General features: G+C 37.6%; 1 protein-coding gene, 1 long non-coding RNA gene and 1 pseudogene across 11 annotated transcripts in view; 1 reads left to right on the top strand and 2 right to left on the bottom strand.

The window, feature by feature from the left end:
• Positions 1 to 10,707, top strand: part of ZGRF1 (zinc finger GRF-type containing 1) — a 79,338-nt gene extending 68,631 nt beyond the window's left edge. For 8 of the 9 annotated variants that reach the window (XM_082389603.1, XM_082389602.1, XM_082389606.1 and 5 more), the window contains 8 exons: positions 104 to 181; positions 388 to 535; positions 2,170 to 2,297; positions 3,807 to 3,930; positions 6,395 to 6,571; positions 6,710 to 6,844; positions 7,567 to 7,828; positions 8,004 to 10,707. In XM_082389603.1, coding sequence (XP_082245729.1) covers positions 104 to 181; positions 388 to 535; positions 2,170 to 2,297; positions 3,807 to 3,930; positions 6,395 to 6,571; positions 6,710 to 6,844; positions 7,567 to 7,828; positions 8,004 to 8,161 — 1,210 coding nt within the window. In that variant the 3' untranslated portion in view covers positions 8,162 to 10,707. Of the gene's footprint in view, positions 1 to 103; positions 182 to 387; positions 536 to 2,169; positions 2,298 to 3,806; positions 3,931 to 6,394; positions 6,572 to 6,709; positions 6,845 to 7,566; positions 7,829 to 8,003 lie in introns of those variants that run through there. The other variant, XM_082389608.1, reaches the window with a different exon arrangement.
• LOC309627610 overlaps positions 6,843 to 26,188 on the bottom strand; it is a 33,281-nt gene continuing 13,935 nt past the window's right edge. The window contains exons 3-4 of the long non-coding RNA XR_014243848.1: positions 22,501 to 22,575; positions 6,843 to 7,651 (exon numbers count right to left, since the gene is read on the bottom strand). This is a non-coding gene — a long non-coding RNA (uncharacterized lncRNA). The remainder of the gene's footprint in view (positions 7,652 to 22,500; positions 22,576 to 26,188) is intronic.
• LOC309627784 (periodic tryptophan protein 1 homolog pseudogene) lies at positions 11,605 to 18,236 on the bottom strand (annotated as a pseudogene). Its single transcript has one exon. The product of its transcript is annotated as a periodic tryptophan protein 1 homolog pseudogene (transcript).

The raw sequence follows: 26,188 nt of genomic DNA, 5'->3' as shown, positions 1-26,188 counted from the left end.
TACTGTTATGCAAAGTTAATTTTAATAATGTAAATATTATGTGAAACTTTTAGATTCCATTTTCTAAATAATCAGAATCTATTCTACCCTGTTTTCCTTAAAGGCTGCTTAGTCTTGGATTTGAAAAGTTTGTCAGGGTTGGGAGTGTCAGGAAGATTGCCAAGCCAGTTTTGCCTTACAGGTAAGAATGCTAAATTCCAAAAGTCACAGAATGTTCAGAAGTATAATTTTATATAAGTAAATCTTACCTTAAATCTGGTTTCTGAAGAAGACTAGAGAAAGCTTTATCTTTTTCTTGGTGTTAATTTAGGAAATCTGTATTTTACTTTTTTGTGATGCTGTGAAAATGGAATCAAAGGGTATTCTTTTATGTAATTCTTTTTTAAGTTTGCATGCTGGCTCAGAAAATGAAAATGAACAATTAAAAGAACTACATGCACTCATGAAGGAAGACCTGACTCCTGTGGAAAAAGTCTATGTGAGGAAAAGTATTGAGCAGCATAAACTGGGGACCAATAAAACCCTGCTGAAGCAGGTGAGGGGAAACAGCTTCAGTTTGTCTGTTTATTCATTTAATTTATATATACGATTCAGATCCCTTTTATTCCTGTTGATAGGAATATTATTCCTATTTATTTCCCTTAAATAAAACAAATGACTGTGATAGCTCAGATTCAACTGAAGTGTGCCTGTCTATCCAGTGCACGTTTTATTTTATTGCAAAGCGTTCTTCAAATTTGTGAACACATCCAACTCTCCATGACAGAGTCATCTTTTCTCTTTCTCCCTATATGTATATCTTTTTATAGGCTTAAGCGGAAAGTGAAGAGGTGGGAATAGATTCCTGGGAAGTTAAACGAAACTTGGCTTTTTTCTAGGAGAAACAGAGGAAGAGAAGGTCTGACACTGGGCAAAATATCCAAGTTCATTTTTATCTTTCGTGCTTTCCTAGAAAACCAATCCTTTCAGGGTCTGTCTGAAATCTGTCCTAAGAACCTAGGAGGCTCAGGCACTTGATCCCAGGTATTGGGAACCAGCACTGGACACACAGGGTCTCCGGCTGCAACGAGTAGCAGCATCTCCTTCATCAGGTTCTGATCCAGGCCAGTCTGGGCGCCAGCTGCGAGGAGAGAAAGAAGTCATTTAGTAGCTTTCTCCTGTGAAAGGAGAGCCTGGGGGAAGGAAAAGGGAGTGGAGGAAAAGAGGGTTGTTGGCTTGTTGGACAATGTGGACATGGGTCCACTTTTTCTGTGAGAGATTTGGGACAATCAACCTGTTTGGGACCCTGTTTTGGTCGGCTATTGCTGAAATAATGTTGCTTAACAAACAAAATCTCAATAATTTAAGACAACAAACTTAACGACTCTACAGGTCAGTTGGTGTGGGTCAAGCTTCTCATTCTGAGAACAGTTGTCTGTGGCATGATGCCCCTCTCCTGACAGACAGCAGAAGTGCAAGAGGGCAGGCAAGATCATACAGATAACGTGTAAAGCTTCTGTTCACAGCATGTCAGCTAACAGTCCATTGCTATAACAGGTCATATGGCCAAGCCCGACATCAGCGGGCAGGGAAGTATACTCCACCTACTTCTCTGGTGGGAGGCACTGCAGAGACACGCAGCAAAGGGTGTGGATGAGTAATACTGTCACGCGGAAGGAGGGAGAATTGGAAATAATAATCGATCTACAACAAGTTTGGGTTCTAGAAGTCCTCGGAAGCCTTCAGACCAGCTTTTTATTATCTGAGTTATAGACTTACCTTTCCTCCCTTCTCCCCAACCAAATCCAGAGGGGCTTAGTTTGACTACATTCAATTAATGCAAATTAGTCATTTATGTAAACTACTTACCATTTTATATCCTTATCCAGCATATTGATATGTAAGAATAATTGTTAATGGTTTCTTTGATGCCTTTCTAAGTGAAAGCCCGGTTACTATAAACTATTGCTCATTGGTATCACCTGTTCATAAATAAAACTCTTAGAGGAATTTCCATTTCTTATGTGGGAATAATGAAAATGTAGAGGTAAAGTGGCCTATGATTTCTGATTGCCAGTGATTAAATTAGGACCTGCTCATTTCTGATTTTAGCCTGTAAGTTCTTTGGTAAATATATTCTCTTCATTTGTTTAATAGTTGTTAATGGATAACATTCTTACTGTAATAAAGGTCCGAGTAGTTGGAGTTACGTGTGCAGCCTGCCCATTCCCGTGCATGAATGATCTTAAATTTCCTGTGGCTGTCCTGGATGAGTGTAGTCAAATCACAGAACCGGCTTCCCTCCTTCCCATTGCAAGGTAACCTAAAAGGTTCTTTTCCAAAGATGCTCAGATGTTACAATTATTTCAAACATTTCCTCAGTTCAAACTCTTCCCAAACTTTTGTGAAAATTGCTAGCAATGCAAGTACTAAATGATTTTTTGAAAGAATCCAGAGGGAAATTTGAGGGAGGGGTTAATGTATCAAAATTTTGTTAGATCACAGTTGAGGCAATTGGATCACGTACTTGGATCACAGTTTAGACATTCTTAAAGCCTTGAAAGTTCTAGTGCTAGGATTCTACTAGAACGTTGCAGACTTCTCAGCCAGACTAAAGGTGCCTCTTTAGTCATAGTTTATGAACCTAACTCTACTGAAGAATGTTCTTTAGTTCCTTACCTTGATATAATTCCAGTGTTTAGGTTCTGAAAATATTTTTTAGATTATGAAAGTAGATAAAGTATATAAAGAAAAATAAGTTGAAAATGAAAATTTGTCTACTAAAATTTAGGAAACTATTAAATCTTCTAAGCTGTCTCAGCCAATTAAAACACTGTGCTTTCAAAGCATCTCTTATTGAGGAATCCTAAAGGTAGTGGAAGGAGTACTAGACCAGACTCAGTAGGCTTCAGTCCTAGGCCTTGTTCTGTCCCCCTTGTTGTTTCATTTTCTTTCTTGTTTATAGTAAATATTTAATCTTCTGATTTCCAGTTTGTAAGTGTTGAAAATGCACAAGAAAGATTTTACTTCACAAATACTTTTATGTTAATATATGTTGATTCAATATATATGGCAATAAATCTCCACACGTCATAACCGGCATCATGGGGTCTTCAGTGTTTAAACTGGGACAGTCCTGGGCAAACCAGAATGAGTTGGTCACCCTACTCAGGAGCCAGAGATGGAGAAAGTAAGGCCCTGCATGGGAGGGTGAAGGGTTAATACTGTGGAGCACCTACTGTCTACTAAACACATTACATACTTTATTAAGTCCTTACAACAGCCATGCATGGTATTATTATATCAAGGTTACTGATAAGAATAGTGAAGCTGTAGAGATTAAATAACTTGCTGTGTCCACACAATATAACAGAGCTAAAATTTGGATATAGGTTTTTCTTCAAAACTTGGACTTTTTCCCACTATATTCTATTCCTATTTAGAAAGACATTTTACCCCTGAGAGCCTAATATGCTTCATCTCTAAAACAAGAGTTTAAGCCAGATGACTTCTAAGAAAGTTTCTAAGTTTACAGATTCTAAAAATCATTGTTTCTCAAAGTTCTGTGAAATACTAAGTCCTTGCAGAGGAAGGGGACACTTAGTAGGTTTTATGTGGAAAAAAGTAAACTTATGTAAAGGATTCTTTACTGCACAACTTTTTAAAGCCTTTTAATACACTTATTAGCACTGTTAAGCCTTGGTAGTTCTGAGAACGTGTCATGGTATTCAAATTCTTTGAAATACATTTTAGAAAATAGTGCAGTAAATGATGTTAATGCATGTTTCTCTCATTGCTTAGATTAATTTTTAGAATTCTGTTTTTAGGTTTGAGTGTGAAAAGCTGATTCTTGTTGGAGATCCCAAACAGCTCCCTCCTACTATTCAGGGTTCTGATGCAGCTCATGAAAATGGATTGGAACAAACTCTTTTTGATCGACTTTGCTTAATGGTACTACTGCTAAATTCATACAGAACTATCATTTATTGATTATACACTGTGCAGGTTGATAGAAAGTGAAAATATTAGAAGACCAAGTCCTTGCCCTAAAATTATTTTAATTGGAGTTGTTTAGAAAGTACTCATCTTAAAGATAAGTTGGCCCTCATAATTTAAGAATGAAATGAATCTTTTCCCTGTGTACTTTCATAGTGGGTAGTAAGTATATTGATTTTGCTGTAAAGTAAAAAAATCTATAATGCCTCTGTTATCCATGTCCCCTATTGCAGAGCTGTTGTAGAGCTCTACTTCACTTTTTTTTTTAATTTAAAAATTATTAATATAGTCTTAAGTTGAGGTGACATTCACGTAATGTAAAATTAACCATTTTATAATTACTGTCATTTGGAGGCTCATTCTTCCATTTTTTTTCACTGGGATGGATGCAGATTTGGGGGCCTGGGTTTATGCATTTTGGGAGTTCACTTTCAATGATGCAAATATTAAAATTCAAAAGTGAATATTTATTTAAATGTGGAAAGCAATCATAACCAACAATAAATTTTATGAATCTGTCAAATCATCCCCCCCCCCAAAATTAACCATTTTAAATGAATAATTCAGTGGCATTTTAGTACATCCACAATGCTGTGCAACCACTACCTCTGTCTAGTTCCAAAACATTTTCATCCCCCCAAAATAAAACTGTACCCATTTATCAGTTACTCTCTATTCCCTCCCTCCAGCCCCTGGCAAGCACCAGTCTGCTTTCAGTCTGTATGGATTTATCTTTTCTGTATTTCATATCATACAGTCTTACAATTTTCGTATCATACAGCTTGAAATCATACAATATGTGACCTTTTGTGTCTGGCTTCTTTCACTTAGCATGACAGTTTTGAGGTTTATCCACACTGGTGGCATATAACAGTACTTTTACTTTTTTTTTTTTTTTTTTTAAGTACATTTACAATGTAGTGCAACCATTACCCTATCCTTTTCCAGAACTTTTTCATCAACCCAACAGAAACTTTGTACCTATTAAACAATAATTCCTCATTCCCCTCTCCCCTGAGCCCCTGGTGACCCCTATTCTACTTTTGGTCTCTATATTTGCCTATTACAGGTGCTTCATATAAGTAGAATCATACAATATTTTCCCTTCTGTGTCTGGCTTTATTTATTGAGCATAACGTTTTCACAGTTTGTCCATGTTTTAGTATGTGTCACAATTTTATTCCTTGTTAAGGCTAAATAATAGTCCATCGTTTTATGTGTACACCACATTTTATTTATCCACTCATCTGTTGATGGACATTGGGGTTGTTTCCGCCCTTCAGCTATTGTGAATAAATGCTGTTAGGAAAATTGGTATCAATTATCTGTTCAAGTCTCTGCTTTCAGTTTTTTTGAGTATACACCCAGAAGTGCAACTGCTGGATCTGATGGTAATTCTGTGTTTAACTTTTGAGAAACTGCCAAACTCTTTTCCATAGCAGCTGCTCCACTTTACATTCCCAGCAGCAATGTACAAGGGTTCTAATTTCTCCACTTCTTCACCAACACTTGTTATTTTTCATTTTTTAAAATAACAGCTATCTTAATGGGTATAAAGTGGTATCTCATTGTGGTTTCCCTAATGTCTAATCATGTTGAGCATCTTTTCATGCACTTATCTTTGGAAAAATGCCTATTCAAGCCCTTTGCCTATTTTTGAATTGGGTTGTTTGTTGTGTTGTTGAGTTGTAGGAGTTCTTTATATATTTTGGATAGTAATACCTTATCAGATATATGATTTGCAAATATTTTCTTCCATTTGGTGGGTTGTCTTTTCACATATTTATGCCCTAAAAGAGTATTCGGGATTGATTTTTTTCCTCACATATTTCTCCCCCATAGAAGATCCTTTGTCCATGTGATCACTAATCCTGCATTTTATTACATATTATTAGAGTGCCTTGTAACTATTCAAAATGTTCAAACAATATTACAGAACATTTTGCAAATAAAGAACATACTCAAGGAAAGCCCTGAAGTAGATGGGAGTTGGTTTATGATGTATTAAGAAAATCGGAAACTTCTTTGAAGATTCAGAATGAAAAATGGCTTGTACCTAAGGAGGATAGTTAATGAGTTATCAACAACAGTTTCTAATTTTTTAAAAGATTTATTTTCAATTTAGTGTTAGGCCAATTCCATATAGATTATGAAAGCATGATGTTAGGTACCATACTTATTAGATACTCTAAGATTTGTTTATATTTTACAATTTTCTGGTATAAAAAGTTTACTATAAAAATATTTTTAGTAAATTCAAAAAAATCCTTTTTATTCATTGTATCATGGTTGTAATTAATTTACTAAGAGCACAATATGGCAGTATTTTTAAACTTTAAAATATTATTGTGGATTTTTTTTCCACTAAGAAAAAAAATGCTGTTTTAATTCCTTATTTTTCTGCACTTAAATTTCTTAGGGTCACAAGCCAGTTCTGTTGAGAACCCAGTACCGTTGTCACCCTACAATCAGTGCTATCGCTAATGATCTGTTTTACGAAGGAAACCTCATGAATGGTGTTTCAGAAACAGAGAGGAGCCCTTTACTGGAATGGCTCCCAACCCTGTGTTTCTATAACGTTAAAGGACTGGAGCAGGTGAATGACAGTAGTGTTCGTAAGAGTCTACACAGTTTAGTTTCCTGTTTTAATTTTATTGTTCTTGTTTGCATGCTTTTCTTGGTCTTTCTGTAGTGTTTCTGGGAAATGTAATTTAGGTTCTGTTTCTTATTCCAGATTGAAAGAGATAACAGCTTTCATAATGTGGCAGAAGCTGCTTTTACACTCAAGCTGATCCAATCACTGATTGCAAGTGGAATAGCGGGCTCTATGATTGGGGTGATAACATTATACAAATCCCAAATGTACAAGGTTTGTATTACCTATTATGATATTTATCGTTATTAAATATTATAATTTCATATTATAATATTTGATATCACATTTGTAGTAGTTTGGTTTGTGTTGGTTTGGTGCTAGAAAAACTTTGGGGACTGTAGTTAATATATTAAAAAAGCAGCATTCAGACTTTTGTCTAGTCTGGCTTTTTTTCTGTGTAATTAAATGTAAACCTAACAAGGTTTAATTAAATTCAGTTTACAGCTGTTGGGGCAAAAATGCAAATAAACAAATTAGAAGGAAATATGGTATATGCTTTGTATTTTGGGACAGATGGGATTGAATCTGTTTTCCAAAATGTTCTTTCATTATTATTAACATTTTATCAGTAAATCAAAGATAGATACCAGATATTAATCTACACACAAGCCAGTTACTTCTAACTAGTTTTCATTTATATTTATTTATTTTTAGTATTTTTCATCTGTTTCATTTAGTTTATCAGCTCTAAATTAGCATATCTAAATAAGTTTCCTAGCAAAAGATAAATCATCACTTTGATTTTGTTTCATAACTTACATTATCATTAGTTATTTATCATTTCAGAAATTAGCCAAATCTCTGTGAGTAATAAAAAAAGAAAATGAAAATTACCCACTATTAGTTAAATGATGACAGCTGCTGTGGGTAGGTTGAGAGGCGTAGGTTCTTCATGACGTCTGCACCACATGAGCCTTGTCTTCTTTCCTCCACAGCTCTGTCATTTACTCAGTGCCGTGGACTTTGACCATCCTGATATGAAAGCTGTGCAGGTGTCCACAGTAGATGCTTTTCAGGGAGCTGAAAAGGAGATCATTATTCTGTCCTGCGTAAGGACCAGACAAGTAGGATTTATTGATTCAGAGAAAAGAATGAATGTTGCATTGACCAGAGGAAGGAGGCATTTGTTGATTATAGGAAATTTAGCCTGTCTGAGAAAAAATCGACTGTGGGGGCGTGTGATCCAACACTGTGAAGGTAAAATAAAAATGTATTTAATTCAAGCATTTTGAATTAAAACTGACTTTTGGGTTAGTGCTTGGGGTGGTTCAGGTAGGAACAGCTCTGAATTTACCACTATGGGAGATGAGTGAAATGATAATATGGAAACTACTGTAAAATATAGTTGTCTCATGTTTTGTATCTTTCTAAGGGAGGGAAGATGGATTGCAACACGCAAGCCAGTATGAACCACAGCTGAACCATCTCCTTAAAGATTATTTCGAAAAACAAGCAGAAGAAAAACAGAAGAAAAAGAGTGAAAAAGATAAATCTAAAGATAAATCTTATTCGCAAAAAGACATGATATAATTTGTATTTATATAATTTCAAATTCATTTTACACTATACACTTGTATATTTTTATTACCCCAAACCCATTATTGAAATAAGATATTTAAACAAAAGTAAATAAACATATGTAAAATTTTGCTCTTCAGAAAAAGTATAGTTACTTATATTAAGATAGATAGGCAGATGTTGAAAGTAATATAAAATCTCACTAATAAAAATAATTTTTTTCTAAAAATTATGGCTTCTGTTTGCTAAAGAAATGAATTTTACAAGGAGCAGGAAAACGCCTTTATGGGGAATACCAATGTTACTTCAAAAATAAGTGAATATCTCAAAAGCTCATCTGTTAAAACATGTCTACACAGTTATACCAACACGCTCCTTTCTGAACTACAGCTCTAGCCGAATCTTTTAAAAATAAATATAATGCCCTGTCATTTCATAAGTAAAAACATATTCACAATAAAACTTTTAAGCAGTACAAAAGAAAGACGAAAAATGAACTAAAAGTTCATTCCTGAAGACAGCACTGCTCAAAACTGGCCATGACCCTGGTATAGTAGGTGCTCAGTAAGTATCTGTTGGATGAATGAATGAATGAATGAATGGATGGATGAAAGACTCCCTTTGGCTCATTTCATTCTATACTCTCTTTCCTGTGCATTTATTTGCATAGTAGTTATTGGTATATATAGTATATAATGGATTTTAAAATATTATAAAAAAAATACATTCCCCTTATAGAAAATCTGCAAAATACAGAAGAGTATACAATAGAAAATAAAAAGCACCTGGAGATTCACTACCCAGAGATAATAATTACTAACATATTGCTTCAGTCTTTTTTCTATGCTTATATTCCATATGTAAATATGTAAATAAGTTAAACCATTTGTTGTATGATTTTTAGCCATTATTAACAAAGGAACATTTACTTATCCTACATGGAAAAATGGCAAGGGCTTGATTATAATACCAATGAAATATTTGTCTTTACCAATTAAAAACAACTCATACTTTTATGAGTGATTCAAGTCACTTAATATTTATTTTAAAGATGCAGAAAATTGCTTACTTGAATTAATTTACTGTAAAAAATGACCAGTCTACCTCTATGAAACTCTTCTTTTGTTTGGGAGAAAAATAAATCTAACGAAGAAACAAAGTTGTAATTCTCCAAGCCTTGTCCACAATGTGTTAATGATTGCAACAGCATTTGCTCTTTTAATGTAAGTGAAAGATGTGACTCTCGAGTTCCAGGCAATACCTGACTGGATAGGAGACACCTCAGAAATTACTCATTGCCCCTTGGGGACCCTGGTGGGGCCCAAAAGCCCCTTGAGCCCAGCACATCCTCAGTAGATTCACTAGGACAGAGACCCAGGCCTGAGGATAGCATGTGAGATGCCACCTGTAGGCTAGACAGGGTGGGTGCCCCAGCTGAGCTCCGCATCACCATCTGGGAAAACAGGAGGGGAGAGAAGCCTTTAACAATCTGCCATTACCCCAAAGAGGCCTTGCTTAGTTGGAAGTTACTTTTCTACACTGGAATTGTGTGTCTTACAACCAGAAGAAAAGGAGTGACCTTAATGGGCCAGTTTACTTCCCAACTGTACTGAGAGTGCAAACTTGAGTGCCACCTTATGTCAATTACATGGACAAGAAAGGAGCCACATTTTCACAAAACACAAGATGGCAGAACAGAAGGACCTTGAGCTCATCTCCTCTTATGAGGCGATTAAAAATTAAAAAGACTGGAACCTACCAAAAAAAATGTTCTACATCCAAAGACATAAAGAAGAAACCCAACAAGATGGTAGGAGGGACACACACATGATATAATCAAATCTCATAACCCCCGGGCCAGCAACCCACAAACTGGGAACAATTATATGACAAAAGTTCTACCACAGGAGAGTTCTGAGCCCCTCGTCAGGCTCCTCAGCCTGGGGGTTTGGCATCAGGAGGAGGAGCCCCCAGAGCATTTGGCTTTGAAGGCCAGCAGCGCTTGGGTGCAGGAGCTCCACAGGACTGGGGGAAACAGAGACTCCACTCTGGGAGGGTGCACACAAGGTCTCATGTGCACCAGGACCCAGGGCAAAAGCGGTGACTTCATAGGAGCCTGGGCCAGACCTACCTGCTGGTCTTAGAGGGTCTCCTGCGAAGGTGGAGGGCAGCTGTGGCTCACTGTGAGGACAAGGACACCAGTGGTGGGTGTACTGGGGAGCATCCATCAATGTGAACTGTCCTGGAGACTGCCATTTTGGGACCAAGACCTGGCCCACCCCAAAAGCCTGTGGACTCCAGTGCTGGGACACCTCAGGCCAAACAATAGGGCAGGAACACTGCCCCACTCATCAGCAGACAGGCTGCCTAACAACTTCCTGGGCCCACAGCCACCTCTTGACACGCCCCTAGACATGGCCCCACCCACCAGAGGGCCAAGACCCAGTTCCACCCACCACTGCCCAGGCACTGGCCCCTCCCACCAGGAAGCCTGCACAAGCCTCTAGACCAGCCTCACCCACCAAGGGCAGACACCAGAAGCAAGAAAACTAAGATCTGGCAGCCTGTGGAACCAAGTCAGCAGACAGATCATAACCTACCCTGACACCAGCTGGTCCCTGACCCTTGGGTGACAAGAGGGAAGTGTACTGCTGGGACTCACAGGACACCTCCCACAGAGGACCCCTTATCCAAGGTTGAGAAACATAACTAACCTTCCATATATATAAAAATACAAATATAAATGTAGACAAAATGAGATAGCAAAGGAATATGTTCCAGACAAAAGAACAAGACAAAACCCCAGAAGAACAACTAAGTGACATAGAGATAGGCTATCTACCTGAGAAAGAGTTCAGAGTAGTGATCATAACGATGATCCAAGAACTCGGGAAAAGAATGGATGCACAGAGCGATAAACTACAAGAAGTTTTTAACAAAGAGTTAGAAAAGATAAAGAACAACCAGAGTTGAAGAATACAATAACTGCAATGAAAAACACACTAGAAGGAATCAATAGCAGAATATATGAGGCAGAAGAATGGATAAGTGAGCTGGAAGACAGAATGGTGGAAATCACTGCCATGGAACAGAATAAAGAAAAAGAAATGAGGACAGTTTAAGAGACCTCTGGGACAACATCAAATGCACCAACATTCACATTATAGGGGTCCCAGAAGGAGAAGAGAGAGAGAGAAAGAGCCTGAGAAAATATTTGAAGAGATAATAGCTGAAAACTTCCCTAACAACAGAAAGGAAGCAGTCACCCAACTCCAGGAAGTGCAGAGAGTCTCATATAGGATTAACCCAAGGAGGAACATACTGAGACACATAGTAATCAAACTGATGAAAATTAAAGATAAAGAGAAAATATTAAAAGCAACAAGGGAAACCAAATAACATGTAATGGAATCCCCATAAGATTATCAGCTAATTTTTCAGCAGAAACTCTGCAGGCCAGAGGGGATGGTACAATATATTTAAAGTGATGAAAGGGAAAAACCTACAACCAAGAATACTCTACCCAGCAAGGCTCTCAGATTTGATGGAGAAATCAAAAGCTTTACAGATAAGCAGAAGCTAAAAGAATTCAGCACCACCAAACCAGCTTTATAACAAATGCTAAAAGAACTTCTCTAGGCAGAAAAGGCCACAACTAGAAACACAAAAACTACAAATTGGGAAAGCTCACCAGTAAAGGCAAACATATAGTAAAGGTAGAAAATCATTCACATACAAATATAACATCTAAACCAGTAATCATGAGAGGAGAAGAGTGCAAATGTGGGATATTCGAAATTAAGAGACCAGCAATTTCGGACTTCCCTGGTGGCCCAGTGGTTAAGACTCCATGCTCCCAATGCAGGGGGGCCCAGGTTCAATCCCTGGTCATGGAACTAGATCCCACATGCTGCAACTAAGAGCCCGCATGCTGCAACTAAAGATCCCACATGCCGCAACTAAAGATCCTGCATGCCGCAACAAAGATGCTGTGTGCCGCAACTAAGACTTGGTGCAGCCAAATAAATAAATAAATGTTAAAAAAAAGAGAGAGACCGGCAACTTAAAACAATCATATATATATACAGACTGCTATATCAAAACCTCATGGTGACCACAAACCAAAAATCTATAATAGATATACCACCACATACAAAAGAAAAAGGAATCCAAACACAAACTAAAGATAGTCATCAAATCACAGTATAAGAGAAAAAAAAGAGGAAAGGAATAAAAAAGACCTACAAAAACAAATCCAAAACAATTAACAAAATGGCAATAAGAATATACATATCAATAATTACCTCAAATGTAAATGGATTAAATGCTCCAACCAAAAGACACAGACTGGCTGAATGGATACAAAAACAAGACCTGTATATATGCTGTCTACAGGAGATGCACTTCAGATCTAGAGACACACATACAGACTGAAAGTGAGGGGATGAAAAAAAAGGTATTCCATACAAATAGAAATCAAAAGACACCTGGAGTAGCAATATTCATATCAGACAAAATAGACTTTAAAATAAAGACTGTTACAAGAGACAAAGAAGGACACTACATAATGGTCAAGAGATCAATCCAAGAAGATATAACAATTGCAAATAACATGCACTCAACATAGGAGCACCTCAATATATAAGGCAAATGTTAACAGACATAAAAGGAGAAATTGACACTTATACAATAATAGTGGGGAACTTTAACAACCCATTTTCATCAATGGACAGATCATCCAGACAGAAAATCACCAAGAAAACACAGGCCTTAAATGACACATTAGACCAGATGGACTTAATTGATATTTATAGAGCATTCCATCCAAAAGCAGCAGAATATACATTCTTTTAAAGTGCAGATGGAACATTCTCCAGGATAGATCACATGCTGGGCCACAAAGCAAGCCTCAGTACATTTAAGAAAACTGAAATCATATCAAGAAGCATCTTTTCCGACCACAACACTATGAGATTAGAAACCAACTACAAGAAAAAAACTGCAAAAAACAAACACATGGAGGCTAAACAATATGCTACCACACAACCCATGGATCATTGAAGAAATCAAAGAAGAAAACTCAAAAAATATCTAGAGATAAATGAAAACGAAAACACAGTGATCCAAAACCTATGGGATGCAGCAGTTCTAAAAGCAGTTCTAAGAGGGAAGTATATAGCAATACAAGCTTACCTCAGGAAACAAGAAAAATCTCAAATAAACAACCTAATCTTACACCTAAAGCAACTAGAGAAAGAAGAACAAACAAAACCCAAAATTAGTTAAAGGAAAGAAATCATAAAAATCAGAGCAGAAATAAATGAAATAGAGATGAAGAACACCATAGAAAAGATCAATGAAACTAAAAGCTGATTCTTTGAAAAGATAAACAAAATTGATAAACTTTTAGCCAAACTCATCAAGAAAAAAAGGGAGAGGGCCCGAATCAGAAATGAAAAAGGAGAAGTCACAACCAGCACTACAGAAATACCAAGGATCATAAGAGTCTACTACGAAAAACTATATTCCAATAAAATGGATAGATTCTTCACACAGATCTTCACATACTTGTCTGCCAATGCAGTCACAAGACAGCCCTTGATTTGACTGCTTAGATCAAGATGAGAAATTTCATCATTGTGTGCATTAAGTGTAAAAATTGGCTTATCTGAACGTGCATCCAAATTATATACAAAACCGTCATCTGTACTGGCCAAAAAATGACAAGGTGAAAAGTGATTCCAAGTCACTCTCAATCTGCCCACTGAATCGCCACATTTGATGGCTTTCCTCTGGACTTCAGCAGTCATACAAAGGCACTGACTTATCATATGATCCAGAAATCAGAGTCTGTGCTTCAAATGGATGAAACTGGAGAGTCTGGATCTTGTCTGTATGTATGGCAAGGCTGGCTGCTGGTTTCCCCAAGGACGTATCCCACAGAATAACAGTGTTATCAGCTGATGCACTGGCCAGCACATTTCTGATCAGCTTATTCCAAGAAAGGTCAAGGACAGCATCAGTATGCCCATCTGCTGAGGAATTCATCTTTCCTTTCTTTTTCTTCTTTTTTGATAGCTTACTTCTAAGTGTAAAGACTGGCTCTAAAGAGTTCCACTATATCAAAATCCCACACTTCAATAACGGGGGTCATGTTTCCCACAGCAATGTAATTTCCAGTTGAATCATCTGGGCTAGGATCAAAATTCAGCCATTCCACACTCAAAGGGTATGCAGACAACAGGATATCCTGGTGGACATAAAGAGAATCTTCTTCTTGATTATAAACATGTACCTCTAAATTGCATTGGTCCTGTTCAGCTCTGCCACAAACTATGAGAATGTCATTGGGCTTAATCAAGAAAACTTCACGTTCATACTGCTCCGTATCTTTCAGAGTAACATAAGGATCTTGATCATTACTCCCATAGACTGTAAGACCCAAAAGAGATTCACCAAGAGTTTCAGTATCTGGGTCACCTTCTTCATTATATTTATCTAATTCATACTCGGCCAGCTCATCATCATCCAGCATCCTGTCATCCTCTGGGTCACCGTCCTCCAGGGGCTCCCGAGGTCGGGCCTGGGTACAGGCACCCTGCATGCCATCTTCTGAAGGATCGCCTGTCTCCTCTTCATCACTGCCACCTTCTTCTTGTAATTTTTCCTTTGCTTCAGCAATGAGACGTTTCACTTCTTTTTTACTAAGCTCTACAGATTCTTCTAGGTAGAAGAAATGGACAGGGGCTTCCCTGGTGGCACAGTGGTTAAGAATCTGCCTGCCAATCCAGGGGACATGGGTTCGAGCCCCAGTCCGGGAGGATCCCACATGTCATGGAGCAACTAAGCCTACGCACCACAACTACTGAGCCTGCGCTCTGGAGCCTGCGGGCCACAACTACTGAAGCTCGCAGGCCTAGAGCCCATGCTCCGCAGCAGGAGAAGACACTGCAGTGAGAAGCCCGCACACCAGAACAAAGAGCAGTCCCCACTCGCCGCAACTAGAGAAAGCCCCTGCACAGCTACAAAGACACAACACAGCCAAAAAAAAAAGAAAAAAAATTTTAGTAAGAAAAGAGTGTAAAGTAACCTAGTAATAATTTTAAAAAAAAGAAAAGAAATGGACAGATTCTTAGAAAGGTACAGTCTCCCAAGACTTAACCAGGAAGAAATAGAAAATATGAACAGACTAATTACAAGTACTGAAATTGAATCTGTGATTTAAAAACTCCCAAAAAACGAAAATCCAGGACCAGACGGCTTCACAAACGAATTCTACCAAACATTTAGAGAAGAGTTAACACCTATCCTTCTGAAACTATTCCAAAAAATGGCAGAGGAAGGAACACTTTTGAACTCATTCTATGAGGCCAGCATCACCCTGATACCAAATCAGACAAAGATATCACACAAAAGAAAATTACAGGCCAATATCACTGATGAACATAGACGCAAAAATCCTCAACAAAATACTAGCAAACCGAATTCAACAATACATTAAAAGAATCATGCACCATGCTGAGTGGGATTTATCCCAGGGATGCAAGGACTTTTAACATTTATTTATTTTATTTATTTATTTTTTTGGCCATGCTGCACAGCTTGTGGGATCTTAGTTCCCTGACCGGGGATCGAACCTGTGCCCCCTGCAGTGGAAGTACAGAGCAAGGACTTTTCAATATCTGCAAATCAATCAGTGTGATGCACCACATCAACAAATTGAAGAATAAAAACTATAAGATCATCTCAATAGACACAGAAAATGCTTTTGATAAAATTCAACATCCATTTATGATAAAAACTCTCCAGAAAGTGGACATACAGGGAACCTACCTCAACATAATAAAGGCCATATATGACAAACCCACAACTAACGTCATACTCAGTGGTGAAAAGCTGAAACCATTTCCTCTAAGACCAGGAACAAGACAAGGATGTCCACACTTGTGACTTTTATTCAACATAGTTCTGGAAGTCCTAGCCATGGCAATCAGAGAAGGAAAAGAAATAAAAGGAATCCAAATTGGAAAAGAAGTAGTAAAACTGTCACTGTTTGCAGATGACATGATAATACACATAGAAGATCCTAAAGACGCTACCAGAAAACTACTAGAGCTCATCCATTAATTCAGTAAGTCTCAGGATACAAAATTAATACACAGAAATCTGTTGCATTTCTATACACTAACAATGAAAGATCAGAAAAGAGAAATTAAGGAAACAATCCCATTTACCATCACATCAAAACGAATAAAATACTTAGGAATAAACCTACCTAAGGAGGCAAAAGACCTGTACTCTGAAAACTATAGGAAGCTGATAAAAGAAATTGAAGATGACACAAACAGATGGAAAGATGTACCGTGTTCATGGATTGGAAGAATCAATATTGTGAAAATGACTATACTACCCAGAGCAATCTACAGATTCAAGGCAATCCCTATCAAATTACCAATGGCATTTTTCACAGAACTAGAACAAATAATTTTTAAATTTGTATGGAAACACAAAAGACCCCGAATAGTCAAAGCAATCTTGAGAAACAAAAACAGAGCTGGAGGAATCAGGCTCCCTGACTTCAGACTATACTACAAAGCCATAGTCATCAAAACAATATAGTACTTGCACAAAAACAGAAATACAGATTAATGGAATAGGATAGAAAGCCCAGAAATAAATCCATACACCTATGGTCAATTAATCTATGACAAAGGTGGCAAGAGTATACAGTGCAGAAAAGACAGTCTCTTCAATAGGTCGTGCTGGGAAAACTGGACAGCTACATGTAAAAGAATGAAATTAGAACATTCTCTAACACCCCACATAAAATAAACTCAAAATGGATTAAAGTCCTAAATGTAAGACCAGATACTATAAAACTCTTAGAGGAAAACATAGGCAGAACATTCTTTGACATAAACCACAGCAATGTCTTTTTGGATGTGTCACCTAGAGTAATGGGAATAAAAACAAAAATAAACAAATGGGACCTAATAAACTTAAGAGCTTTTGCACAGCAAAGGAAACCATAAAATGGAAAGACAGCATACAGAATGGGAGAAAATATTTGCAAATGATGTGACCGACAAGAGATTAATCTCCAAAATATACCAAAAAGAGAATACTGCTCAATATCAAAAATACAAACAACCCAATCAAAAAATGGGCAGAGGATCTAGATACACATTTTTCCAAAGAAGACATACAGATGGCCCACAGGCACATGAAAAAATGTTCAACATTGCTAATTATTAGAGAAGTGCAACTCAAAACTACCACGAGGTATCACGTCACACCGGTCAGAATGGCCATCATCAAAAAATCTACAAATAATAATTGCTGGAGAGGGTGTGGAGAAAAAGGAACCCTCCTACACTGTTGGTGGGAATGTAAATTGGTACACCACTATGGAGAACACTCTAGAGGTTCCTGAAAAAACTAATAGAGTTACCATATGATCCTGCAATCCCACTCCTGGACATATATTCAGAGAAAGCCATAACTGAAAGAGGTATGTGCACCCCAATGTTCATAGTATCACTATTTACAATAGCCAAGATGTGGGAACAACCTAAATGTCATTGCCAGAGGAATGGATAAAGAAGATGTGGTATATTTATATAATGGGTTTTACTCATCCATAAAAGAGAATGAAATAATGTCATTTGTAGCAACACGGATGGACCTAGAGATTATCATACTAAGTGAAGTAAACCAGACAAAGAAAGACAAATATCATATCGCTTATATGTGGAATCTATATTAAAAAAATGATACAAATGAACTTATGTACAAAACAGAAATAGACCCACAGACACAGAAAACAAACTTATGGTTACCAAAGGGGGAAAGGGGGAGGAGGGACAAATTAGGAGTTTGGGATTAACATATACACACTACTATATATAAAATAGATAACCAACAAGGACCTACTGTATAGCACAGAGAACTATACTCAATGTTTTGTAATAACCTATAAGGAAAAAGAACCTGAAAAAAATAGATATTTATGTATGTATAGCTGAATCATTTTGCTGTCCTCCTGAAACTAACACAACATTGTAAATGAACTATACAAAGGAAGGAAGGGAGGGAGGGAGAGAGGGAGGGAGGGAGGGAGGGAGGGAGGGAGGGAGATGTGATTCTCAACAGTTCCTTACATTGAGTAAGGAATAGTTAAAGGAAGTATTACAGAGCCACGCTTTACCTCTGAGCTGTACAATCTGACAACACATATTTAAACTTTATTCTGGAGTTTTGCTACCCAAACTTCCCCTATTTTTCATTTCTTGAGTCAATCCATTCTTGGCCATCTGGAGCTAGGTCTCAAGTAATTTTTTTTCCCAAGAAGAGTGTATAAATGACATAACTTTTGAGGCTTGGTATATCTGAGGATATATTTTTGTTACATATACTTATGAGAGCTATCTAAACACCATGGGAATTGCCCTTGGCCTCACTTCCTGTTCATTTGGATGACAGTTGACTTTCCATCTCAGATCTACACCTAGATGGCAGGCTGATTTTGCACAGCTCGTAGTCTAATTCCTACTGGTTTTCATCTAATACTACTCAAAGGCTTTGATACAGTCTTCCCCGCCTGTGCTCATGCTACAATTAGTTCCCACATCCAGTCTCTCATTTTGTCAGTTTTCAAGAAATTTTGATTTCTGCAATGATGTAGGAAGAGGTCTTGATGGTGTAAGAGCAGGATCTCTCTACTTCGGTGCTCTTGACATGCGGGGGTAGATAATTCTTTGCTGTGGGGGGCCGTCCTGTGCCTCATAGGATGTTTGGCAGCATCTCTGGCCCCTGCCCCTTAGATGCCAGTTCCACCTTCCCCACACGCCGTGACAACTAAAAATGTCTCCAGCCGTTGCCAAATATCCTGATGTAGAGTGGGCCCAGCATCCCAGCTGTCTCCGAAAGAGGCAGCTGCACTTAGAAGTATGGCTGCCCCATTTCCTGGTTGGTGTCCCTCTTGTATTTTTGATCCAGGCAACAGTTAATAAAGGAGAGCGGAGAATCTTTTTATTTTTAGGTAGGCATGCCTGCCCGTTTCTAATGGCATTATACAGGCAGTCCACCAGGTGTGTTCCCAGTCCAGTGCTGTCATCCTTACAGCTCATGACTCTTCCTCCCAACTCCTGAGATTAGGTCAGCTATGAGTGTCAAATACTTATCTTATGTGTCTTCATAGTTATTTTAATGTGACAGAGACTACTGAAACCTTTTAAACAGGAACACATCAAAATCTTTAAAAGAACTTCTGATTCATTTAGCAATATTCTTAAATAGAACATAATAATAGGTATAAATGTTAATAGGTATAGTAGGTGGTTAAGAGATTGATAGCATGGTATATGGTATTCTACTTTTGCTAAGGGGTAGCTATATCTTATAATTACATACTTAATTTTTTCTCTAATTCATAGTATATATATATATTTTTTTCCTTAATGGCAATACTATTTTTTTGATAAGTTGACATTCCGTTTTTTTTTTTCTTTTTACCTTTTGACCCCCTTCTCCCATTTCTCCCACCCCAGCCCCCCATCTCAACACTGATCTGTTTTCTGTTCTATGAGATTTTTTGTTTTGTTGTTTTTGTTTTTTAGATTCCACATATAAGAGAGACAATATGGTATTTGTCTTTCTCTGTCTGACTTATTTCAGTTAGCATAATGTCCTCAAGGTTCATTGATGCTGTCGTAAATGGCAAGATTTCCTTTTTTTGAATGGCTGAATAATATTCCATCATCCTTTGGTATCCGAGGGAGACTGGTTCCAAAATTCCCATTGGATAACAAAATCCATGGATGTTCAAGTCTCTTATATAAAATTGTGTAGTACTGCATATAACCTATGTACATCCTACCATATACTTTATTTTTTAAATAAAAATTTTATTCAACGCTATAATGCGATAACCTTGCCTCTGCCAGAGATTTGCGTTTAATTCTTTTTTAAAATTTTTATTGGAGTACAGTTGATTTCAATGTTGTGTTACCTTCTGCTGTACAGCAAAGTGAATCAGTTATACATATACATACATCTGCTCTTTTTAAGATTCTTTTCCCATGTCATTATGGAGTATTGAGTAGAGTTCCCTGTGCTATACAGTAGGTCCTTATTAGTTATCTATTTTATATATAGTAACGCGTATATGTCAATCCCAATCTCCCAATTTATCCCTCTGCCCTTTTCCCCCTGGTAACCATAAGACTGTAGTGACTCTATTTCTGTTTTGTAAATAAGTTCATTTGTACCATTTTTTTCGATTTCACATATAAGTGATATGATATTTGTCCTTTTCTGACTTACTTCACTCAGTATGACAATCTCTAGGTCCATCCACATTGCTGCAAGTGTCATTACTTAATTCTTTTTTATGGCTGAGTAATACTCCATTGTATATATGTACCACATCTTCTTTATCCATTCATCTGTCGATGGGCATTTAGGTTGCTTCCATGTCCTGGCTTTTGTAAACAGTGCTGCTATGAACACTGAGGTGCATGTATCTTTTTGAATTACGGTTTTCTCTGGGTATGTGCCCAGGAGTGGCATTGTAGGATCATATGGTAACTCTATTTTTAGTTTTTTAAGGAACCTCCATACTGCTCTCCATAGTGGTTATACCAATTTCCCACCTACAGTGTAGAAGGGTTTCCTTTTCTCCACACCCTCTCCAGCATTTATTGTTTGTAGATTTTTTGATGATGGCCATTCTGACCGGTGTGAGGAGATGCCTCACTGTAGTTATGATTTGCCTCCCATATACTTTAGATCATCTCTAGATCACTTATAATACCTAGTACAATGTAAATGCTATGTATGTAAATAGTTGCAGGAGTGAGGCAAATTCAAGTTTTGCTTTTTGGAACTTTCTAGAATTTTTTTTCAAATATTTTTGACCTGTGTTTGGTTGAATTTGTGGATGCAGAACTTGTGGATTAGAGGGCTGACTGTATACCACAACTTCTTTATGCACTCATCCACTGATGGACACTTAGGTTGTTTCCATATCTTGGCTATTTTAAGTAATGCTTCAGTGAACATGGAGTTGCATATATCTATATAATTTATAGTATATTAAAGTTAACAGAGTTCTAAAACCTAATGAACAGAAAACATTGGTGTTGCAGAATTGCTTCTGGGCCAACCTTTTCTCTTTTTTCTAGCCCACCTGCATAATTTACCATATTAAGCAGTCCTTTACACAAGGCACTTCAGAAAAGAAAAAGAAGTAATAGTGGTGTGAGAAAAAAAGGGAAGAGATGGAAATGGCTCAGTCTATCTTCTTTTGCTTCCCTCAGCCCAGGGTGGCGATTCCCAGTTTGGGCTTTCTTTCCCTCTGGGTGGACATGACTTACAGTGGATATGGTGTTGGTGTCTTTTTCTCTGGTTCTCATCTTTCCTATCCTGGAGAGAGACTGTCTGGATTGGCTCACAGAGCACCATCCCAGGGTGCACCGTCGGGTGCAGCAGGTCTGGTGAACATGCAGCGGTCAGAGCCTACACAGTGTTCTTGCCCTAGCTCCTGCCCATCAGAGCACAATCAGGCTTCACTCATTCCTTCTCCCCAACGCTGTTACAACAGAAATGGGGTGAGGGACACTTAGCTCTCACTTCCTTATTTCCTTCAAAAACTCACTCAGTAAAAGGAGCTGGGGAATCTATTGACTTTCTCAAAGATTAATTTAATACATCAAAACATTCTTCTGATTGGGTGGTGTTGACCACTGTAGAGTTGTTTTTGGTTCATGATCTATTCTGAGTGAAAACACACTGTCTGAACCCTGAATATTAGTAGGGCCTTAATTTCTATTTTCAAGAAGAAAAGGGCCATAAAAATTCTTGATAAAGAAAAATCTCCAAAATCCAGTCTAATGCCTGCTTTATCTTTTTCATCTCAAATACCAAGGTTAGAAAGACACAAATTGAACTTTAAGGAGTATCCCATTCAATAAACAACAAATATTAAAATTTCTCATGATTTCACAATATACTCAAAGTAGCAGGCCAGTTTTACAGCTAGAGCCATCATATATCTACAGATAGCAATAATATATATATATTTTTGGCCACGCTGCTTGGCATGCAGGATCCAATTCCCCAACCAGGGATCGAACCCGTGCCCCCTGCACTGAAAGCTCAGAGTCCCAACCACTGGACCGCCAGGGAAATCCCCAGATAGAAATAATATTAAAACAATGTTTCCCATCTTGTGCTCAGTAAGTGATAGAATTAAATAAGAATGTTCTCTAAATTTTTATTTATAAAAAAGGTCTATTAGTTTAGGCATCACATAATGAAACAATGAAATTTCTAGGCTTTAATCCACTCACCAATTGCCTTTGCTTTACACCGGGTGTGTGTGTGAGGTTTCTTCCAAGATTCTTTCACAAACATCACAATGATCCCTAGGGAGGAGAACAGGTATTTTCCCCATTTTATAAATGATGAAGCCAACAGTCGGAGAAATTGAAGTGATCCATCTAATCTACCATACAAGGCAGGATACAGGCAGGGCTGGAACCCAGACTAATCCAGCCGGAGTCTCTTCTGCTACACTGCACACTGCCTGCGTGGTAAGTCACTTCACTTTATCAAGCAGTGAAAGACACTAAAACCAAAAATCATCTTTGACCGAACCAAACAGACTCATTTTCTGATAATTTAACTTGGTTAATTTATTATGCAAAACTTTATTAACAATTTATTTGTTTGAAAAATCTATACCTTCCTGGTAAATAAATTTTGCTAGAAAATGGGATTGTTGATTTTTCTTTGAAGGTCTTGAAGGTCTACATTTGCTACTAGAAGATCTGTTTAGATTTAATGCAAGAAAACCTGATTATTAACAAAAATGTAGTAATAGCTGAGCTGGTGATTCTGTTCTTATTATCAAAAGTCAGTTAAAAACTAATAATTATGTTTCATACTCTGCTCCACTCTGCAGCCAACCCCTGTCCTTAGAAACATACATTTCAATATTTGAGTTACTTGTGAAAAATCACAAGTTAAAATCGAGATTATGAAGCCCGGCTTTAAACTTCAAAATAAAACATAACTATTGGTATTGTTCTTTAATATTTGAACAAAAGAATGTTTGATTTGGAGATGCCAAAGCAAGCCCCAAATGCTGCATGCTCTTCATTATGGTTTAATTTAAAGACAGCTGTGAAATAGCTTTATACTAATTTGATTTTTTTTATAGTAAATAAGAATGAAATGGAAATTGGTGATTTACTCGACAGATATTGGATGCTGAAAATTAAATAATTGTTCTAAAAGCATTAGCTCAACACTGATTTGAAATGCCTGCTTTGTAATTAGTCATGAGTGAAATGTATGTTTAGTTCAAGTTGTGTTTTTGTTTTATATTAGCATGACTTGATTATAAAGTAAAGGAAAAATACAATCCAAATATCTCTGCAAGCCCCTGAGTTCCTTTCATCCTGAAACACTAGTTAGGTTGATTTTTTTTTAAAACTCTTCTTGTTAGTCTCTTAATTATAGATATTCCTTACTATTCTACTTTCTAATTGGGCAAATCTGATCTTGATAATACAGTAAATGAAGGCGTGTGTGTGTGTGAAAAATCAGGAAGCAATCAACTTTCAGGTTAAAAAATTAGTAAAGAAGACTTCGTAAGTGAAAGTTTTAAGGTACCTATTGCTTCTTTTAAAACAAAAACTTCCAGTACATTGATTTTATTGGCTGAATGATGATGGATTTGTGGCTTCTTGGAATAGATTCTTTGGTTTCATTGAAGTCAGTGCATTCATTGAGCATCTACTCTGTGGCTGGTCCTGTGTAAATGGAGAGCAGTCTGGTTCAGTCTGGAAGACATGTGCAGCTTGTTTTATTTCTCAGCCCAGGCGTGGAGTATAGGTGAACTAGTTACATATCACTCTACCCCTACATGGGGCAAGCTAAAGCTCTCCCTGATGGAGAAACTTGGTGGAATTCTTTTTTTTTTTTTTTAATTAATTAATTAATTTATTTATTTATTTATTTATTTTTGGCTGTGTTGGGTCTTTGTTTCTGTGCGAGGGCTTTCTCTAGTTGCGGCAAGTGGGGACCACTCTTCATCGCGGTGCGCGGGCCTCTCACCATCGCGGCCTCTCTTGTTGCGGAGCACAGGCTCCAGACGCACAGGCTCAGTAATTGTGGTTCACGGGCCCAGTTGCTCCGTGGCATGTGGGATCTTCCCAGACCAGGGCTCGAACCCGTGTCCCCTGCATTGGCAGGCAGATTCTCAACCACTGCGCCACCAGGGAAGCCCCGGATTCTTAACCACTGTGCTACCAGGGAAGTCCGAGACTTGCTTTTATGTGCTGGCATACTCTAAGCAAGCTGACTGAATATAAAGGACCAAGGGCAAAATAGACAATATATCGTGAAGAAGCTACATGAGTAACTTTAGTGCTAATGGCTCTTCAGAATCGTATTTTGCATTAATAATTTGGGATCAGCACCAGCATAGTAGGTGCTAAGTGTTTAGCCATTAGATAATATAATCTAGAGCGTCCAGTGATCTTTTTTTTTCTTTTTCTTTTTTTTTTTTTGATTGCCTTCTTTTTAAGCATTTTTGTCTATATTCTAAAACAAATCAGGGACTTCCCTGGCGGTCCAGTGGTTAAGACCCTGTGCTTCCACTGCAGGGGGCACAGGTTCAATCCCCGTCAGGGAACTAAGATCACACATGCCACGCGGCTAATAAATAAATAAATAAACAAATCAAATAGGGCTTGTTTCTCTTACCATCTAGTACTGGTTCACATATGTGCCTAAGCGTATATATATTTGAAGCATACTTTTATATGTGAAGCATGAATATCTCACTTTGTGTTCTGTTTTTATTCATTATCTCACATCTATTTTCTTTTTCCTTGTTTTTTAAATTTTATTTATATATTTTTAATAGGTAATAACATACACATGGGTCAATATTCAAGAGGAGCAGAAGGGAAGAGAGCGAAAAGTCTCCTTCCCTCCTGTGTCCCCCAGCTACCCAGCTCTCCTCCCCAGAGTCAACTGATGTTATAAGGTTCTTATATTTCCTTCCAGAAATAGTTTACTAACATGCAAGTACATACATATAAATGGTCTCCCCTTTTACCTCGTAGCCTACTATACACATCTTCCTGGATCTGGTCTTTTTCACTAAACAGCGCACCTTAGAGTTCATTCCATGTTGTCTAGACTTTTAAAGAATTGCCTGGGATTTGTCAGCCCCTAGATTACTCCAGCACGCCACTGACCACAGCCTCTCCCTCACTTCCCTTACACATACTTTCCTGCCCCGTCATGATCTCGCATCTCCTGACTCCTTACTATTCTATCAGCTGCTTTTATCTCTTCCTGTCACCATTATTTTGAATGATTCTCAGTTGCCTTGGTGCATTCCCTCTTTGCTACACGTTCTTCCATGGATTAGTCCAAACATCCTCTTCCATTTTCTTACACCTGGGCTGCTGGTGCTCTAGGGAAAAGTATACTAATGTACAGATTAGTGCCACAACACATTTATGATAACTAATCTCACAGGTCCCACAGGCCCAGAAGTTATATGGCCCTAATAAGCTCTTCAACTCATTGCCTCCAGTCACTCTTCCCACCAGAATGATTTTTCAAACATGCAAAAATCCCACTAATTCAATCAATCCCTCCACCCAAGGTAACCACTAATCCACTCTGTCACCACAGATCAGTTTGACCTGCCTTAAAACTTCATGTAAATTGAACCATACAGTATCTACTCTTTCGAGTCTTTTTACTCAGCATGTTTTCAGGTATATCCATGTAATTACATGTCTCAGCAGTTCATTCCTTTTAACGCTGAGTCATATTCTCTTGTATGAATTTTGTTGTTGTTGTTTTAAATCTGTTCACCAGTTCTTCACTTTAGAGATACTTTCATCTTCTCTATTTTCTCTATCCTCTCTGAAACTCCTACTGGTCAGACAATGGACTCCTGGACTGATAAATATCAATATCTTTTCCTTACTGTTGTTTAATCTTTGACTT

The sequence above is a fragment of the Balaenoptera borealis genome, assembly GCF_965194805.1.
Source record: "Balaenoptera borealis genome assembly, chromosome: 4".
NCBI lineage: Eukaryota > Metazoa > Chordata > Mammalia > Artiodactyla > Balaenopteridae > Balaenoptera > Balaenoptera borealis.
Note: the sequence above shows the minus strand (reverse complement) of the source record. Positions and strands in the feature narration are given on the sequence as shown.